The 15996-nt window shown below is 52.6% G+C and overlaps 1 protein-coding gene across 1 annotated transcript in view; it reads left to right on the plus strand.

Moving 5' to 3' along the window:
- Positions 1 to 3690: 3690 nt before the first annotated feature.
- The window catches only part of LOC132388967 (retinol-binding protein 1-like), a 65657-nt gene continuing 53351 nt past the window's right edge, over positions 3691 to 15996 (plus strand). Inside the window, exons 1-2 of the mRNA XM_059961391.1 lie at positions 3691 to 3898; positions 8785 to 8963. Coding sequence (XP_059817374.1) covers positions 3826 to 3898; positions 8785 to 8963 — 252 coding nt within the window. The 5' untranslated portion in view covers positions 3691 to 3825. The remainder of the gene's footprint in view (positions 3899 to 8784; positions 8964 to 15996) is intronic.

Genomic DNA, 15996 nt, shown 5'->3' on the forward strand with positions numbered 1-15996 from the left:
TATCCAGAACCCTCTGTCTTTGACTGTGTGGCGACGCAGCGGGGAGTTCTAATGTTGAAAATAAAGTAAGACAGGTTCATTGGTTGGAAAGTTTCACTTCAGAATGTGTAAACTATGGAATAAAGTACAATCGGAAATATGTATTCTGCTTTCTGGTATATCTTCTGTACATTTTGTGTATTTTACGTGCTTTTGTTCCTCTCGGAGCCCTGTGGTGCATCAGGTAGCAAACTTTTCCATTTCCCTTTGCCCAGCCCAGCACGGATGGAAGAGCTGGCTGGATTTGAGCCGAGGACCGCTCACTGCAGATGCCAATGCAGCACCACTGGCCAGCTATTCTGTGCACATGTCTTAGACACACACACACACAATATATATATATATATTAATAAACTGAATAAATCTTCTCTATAGACAGGCTGGCTCTGTTGTCGGAGTCAAACTGGACACACTGGGGGCTGTAGCAGAACGAAGGACTCTGTGGAAAATCCTGGCAACATTCGACAATGTTTCCCTCCCTCTGCATGCCACCTTGGTTGAACAGAGGAGCATTTTGTAGTGATAGACTGAGACACTGTGTTGCTCCACAGGGTGCCAAATGATTTCATTCCTACCGTTGACCATGAGCCTCTATAGGGAGTCAACGGACAGACGAGGAAGTGATGATCCCCTCACCTGTTAGACCGCTTGAGGTAACTGATTGTTTATTTTTTCTTACTTCTCTCCTAATATTTGTTTATCTGTGCATTTGTAATGCTACAGTGACACTGTCATTTCTTTGGGATCAGTCATGTATCTGTCTATCTTCCAGTCAGTTTGAACCAGTCTGGCCATTCTCCTCTGAGCTCTCTCACTTACAAGGCGTTTTCACCCACAGAACTGCCACTCACTCACTGGATGATTTTTTTCCCCACCATCCTCAGAAAGCTCTCGAGACTGCTGTGTGTGGAAATCACAAGAGATCAGCAGTTTCCAAGCCACAACTGTCCAGCGCCAGAGTCAGTGCCACTCAGAGAACACTCCTTCCCCATTCTAATGTCGCATCTGAGCAACAACTGAAATTCGTGACCATGTCTGCAGCCTTCTTTGCATTGATTTGCTGCCACACAGCTGGCAGATGAGATATTTGCATTAACAAGTGGCTGTACTTAATAAAATGGCCTCTGAGTGTATGGTTACGATACTGCACAATACAGTCACACATTAACATAAGCACAAGTCCCCGAGTGGCAGAGCCTGATGGTTGATGGTGCACGGGATTGTGTCCCGGAGCCATGTTTCAGTAAGAACAAGGATGCAGAAGTTCCTCATCTCTTGCCAGTATCAGCCACAGATGAGGATCTGGAACAGGAAGGCGGGTTTCAGATCCCTGGGGCGTTGCAACTAGTTCTGGGACAGGAGGGGATCAATGGTGGAGTTAGGGGGGGGGTCATGGGGCTGGGGTCCAGGCAGAGAGGCAGCGGGTAGCAACACAGAGACCGACGCAAAAGTTGGAAAAGAGAAAAGTCGGAGGGGAGTAGAGAAAAGTTACAGAGCAAAAGACACAAGTGTTACGAGATTCTAAAGGGGCGAAGAGTGAGAGGGCAACACACACAAATTGCTGGAGGAACTCAGCAGGTCAGGCAGCATCTGTGGAAAAGAGTAAACAGTCCGACATAGAAACAGGAGCAGGAGAAGACTCACAGACACGAGACAATCTGCAGACGCTGGAAATCCAGAGCAACACACACAAAATGCTGGAGGAACCCAGCAGGTCAGGCAGCATCTGTGGAAAAGAGTAAACAGTCGACATTTCAGGCCGAGACCCTTCGTCAGAGCTGGAAAGGAAGGAGAAAGAAGCCCCCCTTCTTAATAAGAATAAGAAAGTCGGGGAACAGGAGTACAGGTGATAGGTGATGCCCTTCCCCTTCCCTCCTCACCTCCACCTGGTGCACCTCCTCCTTTCCTTTCTCCCATGGTCCACTCTCCTCTCCTATCAGAGTCCTCCTTCTTCAGTGCTTTACCTTTCCTACCTATCACCCCCCCCCCCCAGCTTCTCACCTGTCCATCCCCTCCACCTGGTGCCCCTCCTCCTTCCCTTTCTCCCATGGTCCACTCCTATCAGAGTCCTCCTTCTTCAGTGCTTTACCTTTCCTACCTATCACCCCCCCCCCCAGCTTCTCACCTGTCCATCCCCTCCACCTGGATTTGCTTATCACCTTCCAGCTGGTACCCCCCACCCTACCCCCACCTTCTTGCTTTCTCCCCCTTCCTTTCCAGTCCTGATGAAGGGCGTCAGCCCGAAATGTCGGCTATTTACCCATTTTGTGTGTGTTTCTCTGCTTTCACAACAGCTGCAGAGTCACTTGGCTGAGTGGTGTCATCACAACTCACTGTCAGTAAATCCCAACAGTGTCCCACTGATTTATCAAAGGAGGTGTTAAATCAGCATGCAGGAGGGAGATTGAAAACTTGGCTGAGTGGTGTCATCACAACAACCTCTCACTCAGTGTCAGTAAATCCCAACAGGAACAGGAGGGAGATTGAAAACTTGGCTGAGTGGTGTCATCACAACAACCTCTCACTCAGTGTCAGTAAGAGCAAGGAAATGACTGTAGGCTTCAGCAGAGGGAAGTCCATGACCCAGTAATCATCAGAGGTGGAGAGGGTCGGTAACTTTAAATTCCCGGCTGTCACTATCTCAGAGGACCCATCATTTGAATATTATTGCTTACGAAAGGACGACAGTGCCTCTACTTGCTTAGGAGTCTGTGGAGGTTTGGGATGTCATTGAAAACCTGGGCAAACTTCTACAGATGTGCGGTGGAAAGTGTGGTGACTGGCTGCGTTACGCCCTGGTACGGGAACACCAATGACTCTGAGTGGAAAATCCCACAAAAGGTAGTGGATTGGGCCCCGTACATCACGGGTAAAACCCTCCCAACCATCTCCAGGAAACGTTGTCGCAGGAAAGCATCAGAGATCCTCACCACCCAGGCCACCCTCTTTTCTCACTGCTGCCATCAGGAAGAAGGTACAGGAGCCTCAGGACTCACACCAGCAGGGTCAGGGACAGTTACTACCCCCCAAACATCCGGCTCCGGAACAAAAGGGGACAGCGACTCTCATTCTACTGAGATTCCCACAACCGATGGTCTCACTTTAAGGACTTCATCTTGTTATCTTGTTATTTCATGCTCATTATCTATGGCTGTCTATTTACATTTGCACAGTTTGTTGTTCATTGATCCCGTTCACAGTTTTCCCCACGTGAAAAAGAATCCCAGGGCTGTCTGTGATGACATGCACCGACTCTGATGATAAATTTAACTTTGAACTTTGGAATTTTCATAACGCTGTACTGCATTTCTTTTCTCCTGCGAATGCCCACGGTAAATAAATAAGTCTCAAGGTACTTTGAGAATACATTTCGAGACGGGAGGGCGAGGGAGAACAGGGAGGCGGACGAGAGAGAGAGAGGCGAGGGGCGAGAGCGGAGATAGAGACTTCAGAGGCGAGGGGACTGTGAAGAGGCAGGGGTCTGGAGAAGGAAAGGGGTAAGAGAGAAGGGGAACGAGCGAGGGCGAAGGGGAAGAGAAAGAGGAAGCAGAAGTTAGAGCAGAAAGACGGAGGCAGTGGGTGGTGGGGGGGTGGGGAGGGGAGGAGAGCTCCGGGAAGGAGGGAGTGGGGAGAGGGGTGGGTTTACGGCTGAGTTAAGGGGAAGGGCGGTGGAAGACGGGAGGTTGGTCTTGGGAGAGAGGCGGGGACCACTCCGGCACTTCCTGTTTAAAAACTGCGGACTGGAATCGGACGGAATCGGTCGGAGCTGCCGGGAGACGGAGCGAGATGCCGCGGGACTACTCGGGGACCTACCAACTGGTCCAGCAGGAAAACCTGGACGCCTACCTCAAGGCACTGGGTGAGGGAAGAGGAGTCGGGGGGCTGACGAGGAAGATGGGAGGGGGTGGGGGAGAGACAGACGGTGGGGTGTGCGGTCCGAGCTCCGACCCGCTTCGCCACAGGCATTGGGAGTCCCGGGTGTGTGGTCCGAGATCGGACCCTCTTCCCCACCCTCGGGCGGTGGCATTGGGAGTCCCGGGTGTGTGGTCCGAGCTCCGACCCTCTTCCCCACCCTCGGGCTGTGTTATTGGGAGTCCCGGGTGTGTGGTCCGAGCTCCGACCCTCTTCCCCACCCTCGGGCGGTGGTATTGGGAGTCCCGGGTGTTGTGGTCCGAGATCGGACCCTCTTCCCCACCCTCGGGCGGTGGTATTGGGAGTCCTGGGTGTGTGGTCCGAGATCGGACCCTCTTCCCCACCCTCGGGCGGTGGTATTGGGAGTCCCGGGTGTGTGGTCCGAGATCGGACCCTCTTCCCCACCCTCGGGCAGTGGTATTGGGAGACCCGGGTGTGTGGTCCGAGATCGGACCCTCTTCCCCACCCTCGGGCGGTGGTATTGGGAGTCCCGGGTGTGTGGTCCGAGATCGGACCCTCTTCCCCACCCTCGGGCAGTGGTATTGGGAGTCCCGGGTGTGTGGTCCGAGATCGGACCCTCTTCCCCACCCTCGGGTGGCGGTATTGGGAGAACCGGGTGTGTGGTCCGAGCTCCGACCCTCTTCCCCACCCTCGGGCAGTGGTATTGGGAGTCCCGGGTGTGTGGTCCGAGATCGGACCCTCTTCCCCACCCTCGGGTGGCGGTATTGGGAGTCCCGGGTGTGTGGTCCGAGATCGGACCCTCTTCCCCACCCTCGGGCGGAGGTATTGAGTCCCGGGTGTGTGGTCCGAGCTCTGACCCTCTTCCCCCCCCTCGGGCGGTGGTATTGGGAGTCCCGGGTGTGTGGTCCGAGCTCCGACCCTCTTCCCCACCCTCGGGTGGTGGTATTGGGAGTCCCGTGTGTGTGGTCCGAGCTCTGACCCTCTTCCCCACCCTCGGGCGGTGGTATTGGGAGACCCGGGTGTGTGGTCTGAGATTGGACCCTCTTCCCCACCCTCGGGCGGTGGTATTGGGAGTCCCGGGTGTGTGGTCCGAGCTCCGACCCTCTTCCCCACCCTCGGGCGATGTTATTGGGAGACCCGGGTGTGTGGTCCGAGCTCCGACCCTCTTCCCCACCCTCGGGCGGTGGTATTGGGAGACCCGGGTGTGTGGTCCGAGATCGGACCCTCTTCCCCACCCTCGGGCGGTGGTATTGGGAGACCCGGGTGTGTGGTCCGAGATCGGACCCTCTTCCCCACCCTCGGGCGGTGGCATTGGGAGTCCCGGGTGTGTGGTCCGAGCTCCGACCCTCTTCCCCACCCTCGGGCTGTGTTATTGGGAGTCCCGGGTGTGTGGTCCGAGCTCCGACCCTCTTCCCCACCCTCGGGCGGTGGTATTGGGAGTCCCGGGTGTTGTGGTCCGAGATCGGACCCTCTTCCCCACCCTCGGGCGGTGGTATTGGGAGTCCTGGGTGTGTGGTCCGAGATCGGACCCTCTTCCCCACCCTCGGGCGGTGGTATTGGGAGTCCCGGGTGTGTGGTCCGAGATCGGACCCTCTTCCCCACCCTCGGGCAGTGGTATTGGGAGACCCGGGTGTGTGGTCCGAGATCGGACCCTCTTCCCCACCCTCGGGCGGTGGTATTGGGAGTCCCGGGTGTGTGGTCCGAGATCGGACCCTCTTCCCCACCCTCGGGCAGTGGTATTGGGAGTCCCGGGTGTGTGGTCCGAGATCGGACCCTCTTCCCCACCCTCGGGTGGCGGTATTGGGAGAACCGGGTGTGTGGTCCGAGCTCCGACCCTCTTCCCCACCCTCGGGCAGTGGTATTGGGAGTCCCGGGTGTGTGGTCCGAGATCGGACCCTCTTCCCCACCCTCGGGCGGAGGTATTGAGTCCCGGGTGTGTGGTCCGAGCTCTGACCCTCTTCCCCCCCCTCGGGCGGTGGTATTGGGAGTCCCGGGTGTGTGGTCCGAGCTCCGACCCTCTTCCCCACCCTCGGGTGGTGGTATTGGGAGTCCCGTGTGTGTGGTCCGAGCTCTGACCCTCTTCCCCACCCTCGGGCGGTGGTATTGGGAGACCCGGGTGTGTGGTCTGAGATTGGACCCTCTTCCCCACCCTCGGGCGGTGGTATTGGGAGTCCCGGGTGTGTGGTCCGAGCTCCGACCCTCTTCCCCACCCTCGGGCGATGTTATTGGGAGACCCGGGTGTGTGGTCCGAGCTCCGACCCTCTTCCCCACCCTCGGGCGGTGGTATTGGGAGACCCGGGTGTGTGGTCTGAGATCGGACCCTCTACCCCACCCTCGGGCGGTGGTATTGGGAGTCCCGGGTGTGTGGTCCGAGCTCCGACCCTCTTCCCCACCCTCGGGCGGTGGTATTGGGAGACCCGGGTGTGTGGTCCAAGCTCCGACCCTCTTCCCCACCCTCAGGCGGGGGTATTGGGAGATCCGGGTGTGTGGTCCGAGATCGGACCCTCGGGCGGGGGTATTGGGAGTCCCGGTTGTGTGGTCCGAGATCTGACCCTCTTCCCCACCCTCAGGTGAGGGTATTGGGAGTCCGGGGTGTGTGGTCCGAGCTCCGACCCTCTTCCCCACCCTCGGGCGGTGGTATTGGGAGTCCCGGGTGTGTGGTCCGAGCTCCAACCGTCTTCCCCACCCTCGGGCGGTGGTATTGGGAGTCCCGGGTGTGTGGTCCGAGATCGGACCCTCTTCCCCACCCTGGGGCGGTGGAATTGGGAGACCCGGGTGTGTGGTCCAAGATCGGACCCTCTTCCCCACCCTCGGGCGGTGGTATTGGGAGACCTGGGTGTGTGGTCCGAGATCGGACCCTCTTCCCCACCCTCGGGCGGTGTTATTGGGAGTCCCGGGTGTGTGGTCCGAGCTCCGACCCTCTTCTCCGCCCTCGGGCGGTGGTATTGGGAGACCCGGGTGTGTGGTCCGAGCTCCGACCCTCTTCCCCACCCTCGGGCGGTGGTATTGGGAGACCCGGGTGTGTGGTCCGAGATCGGACCCTCTTCCCCACCCTGGGGCGGTGGTATTGGGAGACCCGGGTGTGTGGTCCGAGCTCTGACCCTCTTCCCCCCCCTCGGGCGGTGGTACTGGGAGACCCGGGTGTGTGGTCCGAGCTCTGACCCTCTTCCCCACCCTCAGGCGGGGGTATTGGGAGATCCGGGTGAGTGGTCCGAGATCGGACCCTCGGGCGGGGGTATTGGGAGTCCCGGTTGTGTGGTCCGAGCTCCAACCGTCTTCCCCCCCCTCGGGCGGTGGTATTGGGAGACCCGGGTGTGTGGTCCGAGCTCCGACCCTGTTCCCCACCCTCGGGCGGTGGTATTGGGAGACCCAGGTGTGTGGTCTGAGCTCTGACCCTCTTCCCTACCCTCGGGCGGTGGTATTGGGAGTCCCGGGTGTGTGGTCCGAGATCTGACCCTCTTCCCCACCCTGGGGCGGTGGTATTGGGAGACCCAGGTGTGTGGTCCGAGCTCCGACCCTCTTCCCCACCCTCGGGCGGTGGTATTGGGAGACCCGGGTGTGTGGTCCGAGCTCCGACCCTCTTCCCCACCCTCGGGCGGTGGTACTGGGAGACCCGGGTGTGTGGTCCGAGATCGGACCCTCTTCCCCACCCTCGGGCGGTGGTATTGGGAGTCCCGGGTGTGTGGTCCGAGATCGGACCCTCTTCCCCACCCTGGGGCGGTGGAATTGGGAGACCCGGGTGTGTGGTCCAAGATCGGACCCTCTTCCCCACCCTCGGGCGGTGGTATTGGGAGACCCGGGTGTGTGGTCTGAGCTCCGACCCTCTTCCCCACCCTCGGGCAGTGGTATTGGGAGTCCCGGGTGTGTGGTCCGAGATCGGACCCTCTTCCTCACCCTTGTGCGGTGGTATTGGGAGACCCGGGTGTGTGGTCCGAGATCGGACCCTCTTCCCCACCCTCGGGCGATGTTATTGGGAGACCCGGGTGTGTGGTCCGAGATCGGACCCTCTTCCCCACCCTCGGGCGGTGGTATTGGGAGACCCGGGTGTGTGGTCCGAGATCGGACCCTCTTCCCCACCCTTGGGCGGTGGTATTGGGAGACCCGGGTGTGTGGTCCGAGCTCCGACCCTGTTCCCAACCCTCGGGCGGTGGTATTGGGAGACCCAGGTGTGTGGTCTGAGCTCTGACCCTCTTCCCTACCCTCGGGCGGTGGTATTGGGAGACCCAGGTGTGTGGTCCGAGATCGGACCCTCTTCCCCACCCTCGGGCAGTGGTATTGGGAGTCCCGGGTGTGTGGTCTGAGCTCCGACCCTCTTCCCCACCCTCGGGCAGTGGTATTGGGAGACCCGGGTGTGTGGTCCAAGATCGGACCCTCTTCCCCACCCTCGGGCGATGTTATTGGGAGACCCGGGTGTGTGGTCCGAGATCGGACCCTCTTCCCCACCCTCAGGCGGTGGTACTGGGAGACCCGGGTGTGTGGTCCGAGATCGGACCCTCTTCCCCACCCTCAGGCGGTGGTACTGGGAGACCCGGGTGTGTGGTCCGAGATCGGACCCTCTTCCCCACTCTCGGGCGGTGGTACTGGGAGACCCGGGTGTGTGGTCCGAGATTGGACCCTCTTCCCCACCCTCGGGCGGTGGTATTGGGAGACCCGGGTGTGTGGTCCGAGCTCTGACCCTCTTCCCCACCCTCGGGCAGTGGTATTGGGAGTCCCGGGTGTGTGGTCTGAGCTCTGACCCTCTTCCCCACCCTCGGGCGGTGGGATTGGGAGACCCGGGTGTGTGGTCCGAGATCGGACCCTCTTCCCCACCCTCGGGCGGTGGTATTGGGAGACCCGGGTGTGTGATCCGAGCTCTGTCCCTCTTCCCCTCAGACATCGGACTGCCACTCCGGAAGGTAGTGAACCTGCTTCGACCCACCAAGGAGGTGCAGCAGGACGGGAATCACATGGTGATCCGCACCCTCACCGCCCTGCGCTCCTACACTATGGAGTTCGACGTGGGCGTCCAGTTTGAGGAGAACCTGGGACCCGTCGATGGACGCATGTGTCAGGTGGGTCCCGTCCCGGGGCTCGGGCCACCTTGGAAGGTGGGGGTATCCCGTCTGCGGCATCGTCCCCATAAGCTGATCTCTCCAAACCACCCTCTTCACCCATCTCCTCCTGCCAAACACCCTCCACCGTGCCTCCTCTGCTCACTCGTCACTCACATTTCCCTCTCCTACATGCTTCATCGTCTACACACCTCCCCATCCATTAAACTACCCCAACCAGATCTCACACACCTCAGTTGCAAAGACGAATTTTATCTCCGTCCGTTACTCTCTCCCAGAGGGTGAGGGAGAACAACAGTGAGGAGGGGACAAGTGGCTGGATGAGCAAGACAGGGGAGGAATGCACTTGAGGGCAGTGGGATGAAATGCAGGAGAGTGGAGAGGAAGAGTCAGCAGACCAGCTGAGCTGAGGGAGCAACGGGTCAACTTCCGATCAGGAAGTTCAGAGTGCACATCCATCCAAAACGCGCTCAATCACTTCCTCAAAAGATCAATCACCTTAGTGAAGGTAGAGTGGTGGATGTGGTGTCTATGGAATTCAGTGAAGATGTTTCATATTGGTGAAGGTAGAGTGGCGGACGTGGTGTGTATGGAGTTATGTGAAGGAGTTTCATATTGGTGAAGGTAGAGTGGTGGATGTGGTGTCTTTGGATTACAGTGAAGGTGTTTCACATTGCTGAAGGCAGAGTAGTGGATGTGGTGTCTGTGGAATTCAGTGAAGGTGTTTCATATTGGTGAAGGTAGAGTGGTGGATGTGGTGTCTTTGGATTACAGTGAAGGTGTTTCACATTACTGAAGGCAGAGTAGTGGATGTGGTGTCTGTGGAATTCAGTGAAGGTGTTTCATATTGGTGAAGGTAGAGTGGTGGACGTGGTGTCTATAGCTTTCAGTAAAGGAGTTTCACATTGGTGAAGGTAGAGTGGTGGACGTGGTGTCAATGGAATTCAGTGAAGGTGTTTCATATTGGTGAAGGTAGAGTGGTGGATGTGGTGTCTATTGAATTCAGTGAAGGACTTTCACATTGAGGAAGGTAGCGTGGTGGAAGTGGTTTCTATGGAATTCAGAGAAGTTGTTTCATATTGGTGAAGGTAGAGTGGTGGACGTGGTTTGTATGGAATTCAGTTAACTTGTTTCATATTGGTGAAGGTAGAGTGGTGGATGTGGTGTCTATGGAATTCACTAAAAGCGTTTCACATTGATGAATGTAGAGTGGAGGAGGTGGTGTCTATTGATTTCAGTGAACGTGTTTCATTATGGTGAAGGTAGAGTGGTGGACGTGGTGTCAATGGAATTCAGTGAAGGTGTTTCATATTGGTGAAGGTAGAGTGGTGGATGTGGTGTCTATGGAATTCAGTAAAGGTGTTTCACATTGGTGAAGGAACAGTGGTGGACGTAGCGTCTGTGGAATTCAGTGGTGTTTCACATTGGTGAAGGTACAGTGGTGGGTATGGTGTCTATGGAATTCAGTGAAGGTGTTTCATATTGGTGTAGGTAGACTGGTGGATGTGGTGTCTATGGAATTCAGAGGAGATGTTTCATATTGATGAAGGGTGCGTGGTGGACGTGGTATTGATGGAATTCAGTGAAGGTGTTTCATTTTGGTGAAAGTAGAGTGGTGGATGTGGTATTGATGGAATTCAGTGAAGGTGTTTCATATTGATGAAGGTACAGTGGTGGACGTGGTGTGTATGGAATTCAGTGAAGGTGTTTCACATTGGTGAAGGCAGAGTAGTGGATGTGGTGTCTGTGGAATTCAGTGAAGGTGTTTCATATTGGTGAAGTTAGAGTGGTGGAAGTGGTGTCTTTGGATTACAGTGAAGGTGTTTCATAATGGTGAAGGTAGAGTGGTGGACGTGGTGTCTGTGGAATTCAGTGAAGGTGTTTCATTATGGTGAAGGTAGAGTGGTGGACGTGGTGTCTTTGGATTACAGTGAAGGTGTTTCATTATGGTGAAGGTAGAGTGGTGGAAGTGGTGTCTTTGGATTACAGTGAAGGTGTTTCATATTGGTGAAGGTAGAGTGGTGGATGCGGTGTCTATGGTATTCAGTGAAGGTGTTTCATATTGGTGAAGGTAGAGTGGTGGACGTGGTATCAATGGAATTCAGTGAAGGTGTTTCATTATGGTGAAGGTAGAGTGGCGGAAGTGGTGTCTATGGAATTAAGTGAAGGATTTTCATATTGGTGAAGATAGAGTGGTGGACGTGGTGTCTGTGGAATTCAGTGAAGGTGTTTAATATTGGTGAAGGTAGAGTGGTGGATGTGGTGTCTTTGTTGTTCATTGAAGGTGTTTTACATTGATGAAGGTATAGTGGTGGACGTGGTGTGTATGGAATTCAGTGAAGGTGTTTCAATTGATGAATGTAGAGTGGTGGATGTGGTGTGTATGGAATTCAGTGAAGGTGTTTCATATTGGTGAAGGGAGAGTGGTGGATGTGGTTTCTATGGAATACAGTGAAGGTGTTTCATATTGGTGAAGGTAGAGTGGTGGATGTGGTGTCTATGGAATTTACTAAAGGAGTTTCACATTGCTGAATGTAGAGTGGTGGATGTGGTGTCTATGGAATTCAGTGAAGGTGTTTCACATTGGTGAAGGTACAGTGGTGGACGTAGCGTCTGTGGAATTCAGTGACGGTGTTTCACATTGGTGAAGGTACAGTGGTGGGTATGGTGTCTATGGAATTCAGTGAAGGTGTTTCATATTGGTGTAGGTAGACTGGTGGATGTGGTGTCTATGGAATTCAGTGAAGGTGTTTCATATTGGTGAAGGTAGAGTGGTGGATTTGGTGTCTGGAATTCAGAGAAGATGTTTCATATTGATGAAGGGTGTGTGGTGGATGTAGTATTGATGGAATTCAGTGAAGCTGTTTCAAATTGATGAAGGTAGCGTGGTGGATGTGTTATTGATGGAATTCAGTGAAGGTGTTTCGTATTGGTGAAGGTAGTGTGGTGGACATGGTTTGTATGGAATTCAGTGAATTTGTTTCATACTGGTGAAGGTAGAGTGGTGGACGTGGTGTCTGTCGATTACAGTGAAGGTGTTTCATATTGGTGAAGGTAGAGTGGTGGACGCGATGTCTATGGAATTCAGCGAAGTTGTTTCACATTGGTGAAGGTACAGTGGTGGATGTGGTGTCTGTGGAATTCAGTGACGGTGTTTCACATTGTTGAAAGTACAGTGGTGGATATGGTGTCTATTGAATTCAGTGAAGGACTTTCACTTTGAGGAAGGTAGCGTGGTGGAAGTGGTTTCTATGGAATTCAGAGAAGTTGTTTCATATTGGTGAAGGTAGAGTGGTGGATGTGGTGTCTATGGAATTCACTAAAAGCGTTTCACATTGATGAATGTAGAGTGGAGGAGGTGGTGTCTATTGATTTCAGTGAACGTGTTTCATATTGGTGAAGGTAGAGTGGTGGATGTGGTGTCTTTGGATTACAGTGAAGGTGTTTCACATTGGTGAAGGTCGAGTGGTGGAAGTGGTGTCTATGGAATTCCGTGAAGATGTTTAACTTTGGTGAAGGTAGAGTGGCGGACGTGGTGTCAATGGAATTCAGTGAAGGTGATTCACATTGGTGAATGTAGAGTGGTGGATGTGGTGTCTATGGAATTCACTAAAAGTGTTTCACATTGATGAATGTAGAGTGGTGGATGTGGTGTCCATGGAATTCAGTGAAGGTGTTTCACATTGGTGAAGGTACAGTGGTGGACGTAGCGTCAGTGGAATTCAGTGACGGTGTTTCACATTGGTGAAGGTACAGTGGTGGGTATGGTGTCTATGGAATTCAGTGAAGGTGTTTCATATTGGTGTAGGTAGACTGGTGGATGTGGTGTCTTGAATTCAGTGAAGGTGTTTCATTTTGGTGAAGGTAGAGTGGTGGATGTGCTATTGATGGAATTCAGTGAAGGTGTTTCATATTGATGAAGGTACAGTGGTGGACGTGGTGTGTATGGAATTCAGTGAAGGTGTTTCACATTGGTGAAGGCAGAGTAGTGGATGTGGTGTCTGTGGAATTCAGTGAAGGTGTTTCATATTGGTGAAGTTAGAGTGGTGGAAGTGGTGTCTTTGGATTACAGTGAAGGTGTTTCATAATGGTGAAGGTAGAGTGGTGGATGCGGTGTCTATGGTATTCAGTGAAGGTGTTTCATATTGGTGAAGGTAGAGTGGTGGATGCGGTGTCTATGGTATTCAGTGACGGTGTTTCATATTGGTGAAGGTAGAGTGGTGGACGTGGTATCAATGGAATTCAGTGAAGGTGTTTCATTATGGTGAAGGTAGAGTGGTGGACGTGGTGTCAATGGAATTCAGTGAATGTGTTTCATTATGGTGAAGGTAGAGTGGCGGAAGTGGTGTCTATGGAATTAAGTGAAGGATTTTCATATTGGTGAAGATAGAGTGGTGGACGTGGTGTCTGTGGAATTCAGTGAAGGTGTTTAATATTGGTGAAGGTAGAGTGGTGGATGTGGTGTCTTTGTTGTTCATTGAAGGTGTTTTACATTGATGAAGGTATAGTGGTGGACGTGGTGTGTATGGAATTCAGTGAAGGTGTTTCAATTGATGAATGTAGAGTGGTGGATGTGGTGTGTATGGAATTCAGTGAAGGTGTTTCATATTGGTGAAGGGAGAGTGGTGGATGTGGTTTCTATGGAATACAGTGAAGGTGTTTCATATTGGTGAAGGTAGAGTGGTGGATGTGGTGTCTATGGAATTTACTAAAGGAGTTTCACATTGCTGAATGTAGAGTGGTGGATGTGGTGTCTATGGAATTCAGTGAAGGTGTTTCACATTGGTGAAGGTACAGTGGTGGACGTAGCGTCTGTGGAATTCAGTGACGGTGTTTCACATTGGTGAAGGTACAGTGGTGGGTATGGTGTCTATGGAATTCAGTGAAGGTGTTTCATATTGGTGTAGGTAGACTGGTGGATGTGGTGTCTATGGAATTCAGTGAAGGTGTTTCATATTGGTGAAGGTAGAGTGGTGGATTTGGTGTCTGGAATTCAGAGAAGATGTTTCATATTGATGAAGGGTGTGTGGTGGATGTAGTATTGATGGAATTCAGTGAAGCTGTTTCAAATTGATGAAGGTAGCGTGGTGGATGTGTTATTGATGGAATTCAGTGAAGGTGTTTCGTATTGGTGAAGGTAGTGTGGTGGACATGGTTTGTATGGAATTCAGTGAATTTGTTTCATACTGGTGAAGGTAGAGTGGTGGACGTGGTGTCTGTCGATTACAGTGAAGGTGTTTCATATTGGTGAAGGTAGAGTGGTGGACGCGATGTCTATGGAATTCAGCGAAGTTGTTTCACATTGGTGAAGGTACAGTGATGGATGTGGTGTCTGTGGAATTCAGTGACGGTGTTTCACATTGTTGAAAGTACAGTGGTGGATATGGTGTCTATTGAATTCAGTGAAGGACTTTCACATTGAGGAAGGTAGCGTGGTGGAAGGGGTTTCTATGGAATTCAGAGAAGTTGTTTCATATTGGTGAAGGTAGAGTGGTGGACGTGGTTTGTATGGAATTCAGTTAACTTGTTTCATATTGGTGAAGGTAGAGTGGTGGATGTGGTGTCTATGGAATTCACTAAAAGCGTTTCACATTGATGAATGTAGAGTGGAGGAGGTGGTGTCTATTGATTTCAGTGAACGTGTTTCATATTGGTGAAGGTAGAGTGGTGGATGTGGTGTCTTTGGATTACAGTGAAGGTGTTTCACATTGGTGAAGGTCGAGTGGTGGAAGTGGTGTCTATGGAATTCCGTGAAGATGTTTAACTTTGGTGAAGGTAGAGTGGCGGACGTGGTGTCAATGGAATTCAGTGAAGGTGATTCACATTGGTGAATGTAGAGTGGTGGATGTGGTGTCTATGGAATTCACTAAAAGTGTTTCACATTGATGAATGTAGAGTGGTGGATGTGGTGTCCATGGAATTCAGTGAAGGTGTTTCACATTGGTGAAGGTACAGTGGTGGACGTAGCGTCAGTGGAATTCAGTGACGGTGTTTCACATTGGTGAAGGTACAGTGGTGGGTATGGTGTCTATGGAATTCAGTGAAGGTGTTTCATATTGGTGTAGGTAGACTGGTGGATGTGGTGTCTTGAATTCAGTGAAGGTGTTTCATATTGGTGAAGGTGGAGTGGTGGATATGGTGTCTATGGATTTCAGAGAAGATGTTTCATATTGATGAAGGGTGCGTGGTGGATGTGGTATTGATGGAATTCAGTGAAGGTGTTTCATTTTGGTGAAGGTAGAGTGGTGGATGTGCTATTGATGGAATTCAGTGAAGATGAATCACATTGATGAAGGTACAGTGGTGGACGTGGTGTGTATGGAATTCAGTGAAGGAGTTTCGCATTGGTGAAGGTAGAGTGGTGGATGTGGTGTCAATGGAATTCAGTGAAGGTGTTTCACATTGCTGAAGGCAGAGTAGTGGATGTGGTGTCTGTGGAATTCAGTGAAGATGTTTCATATTGGTGAAGTTAGAGTGGTGGAAGTGGTGTCTTTGGATTACAGTGAAGGTGTTTCATATTGGTGAAGTTAGAGTGGTGGATGCGGTGACTATGGAATTCAGTGAAGGTGTTTCATTATGGTGAAGGTAGAGTGGTGGACGTGGTGTCAATGGAATTCAGTGAATGTGTTCCATTATGGTGAAGGTAGAGTGGCGGAAGTGGTGTCTATGGAATTAAGTGAAGGATTTTCACATTGGTGAAGATAGAGTGGTGGACGTGGTGTCTGTGGAATTCAGTGAAGGTGTTTCATATTGGTGAAGGTAGAGTGGTGGATGTGGTGTCTTTGGTGTTCATTGAAGGTGTTTTACATTGATGAAGGTACAGTGGTGGACGTGGTGTGTATGGAATTCAGTGAAAGTGTTTCAATTGATGAATGTAGTGTCGTGGATTTGGTGTGTATGGAATTCAGTGAAGGTGTTTCATATTGGTGAAGGGAGAGTGGTGGCTGTGGTGTCTATGGAATTCAGTGAAGGTGTTTCACATTGAAGGTAGAGTGGTGGATGTGGTTTCTATGGAATACAGTGAAGGTGTTTC

This window comes from Hypanus sabinus, unplaced genomic scaffold (genome assembly GCF_030144855.1).
Source record: "Hypanus sabinus isolate sHypSab1 unplaced genomic scaffold, sHypSab1.hap1 scaffold_444, whole genome shotgun sequence".
Taxonomy (NCBI): domain Eukaryota; kingdom Metazoa; phylum Chordata; class Chondrichthyes; order Myliobatiformes; family Dasyatidae; genus Hypanus; species Hypanus sabinus.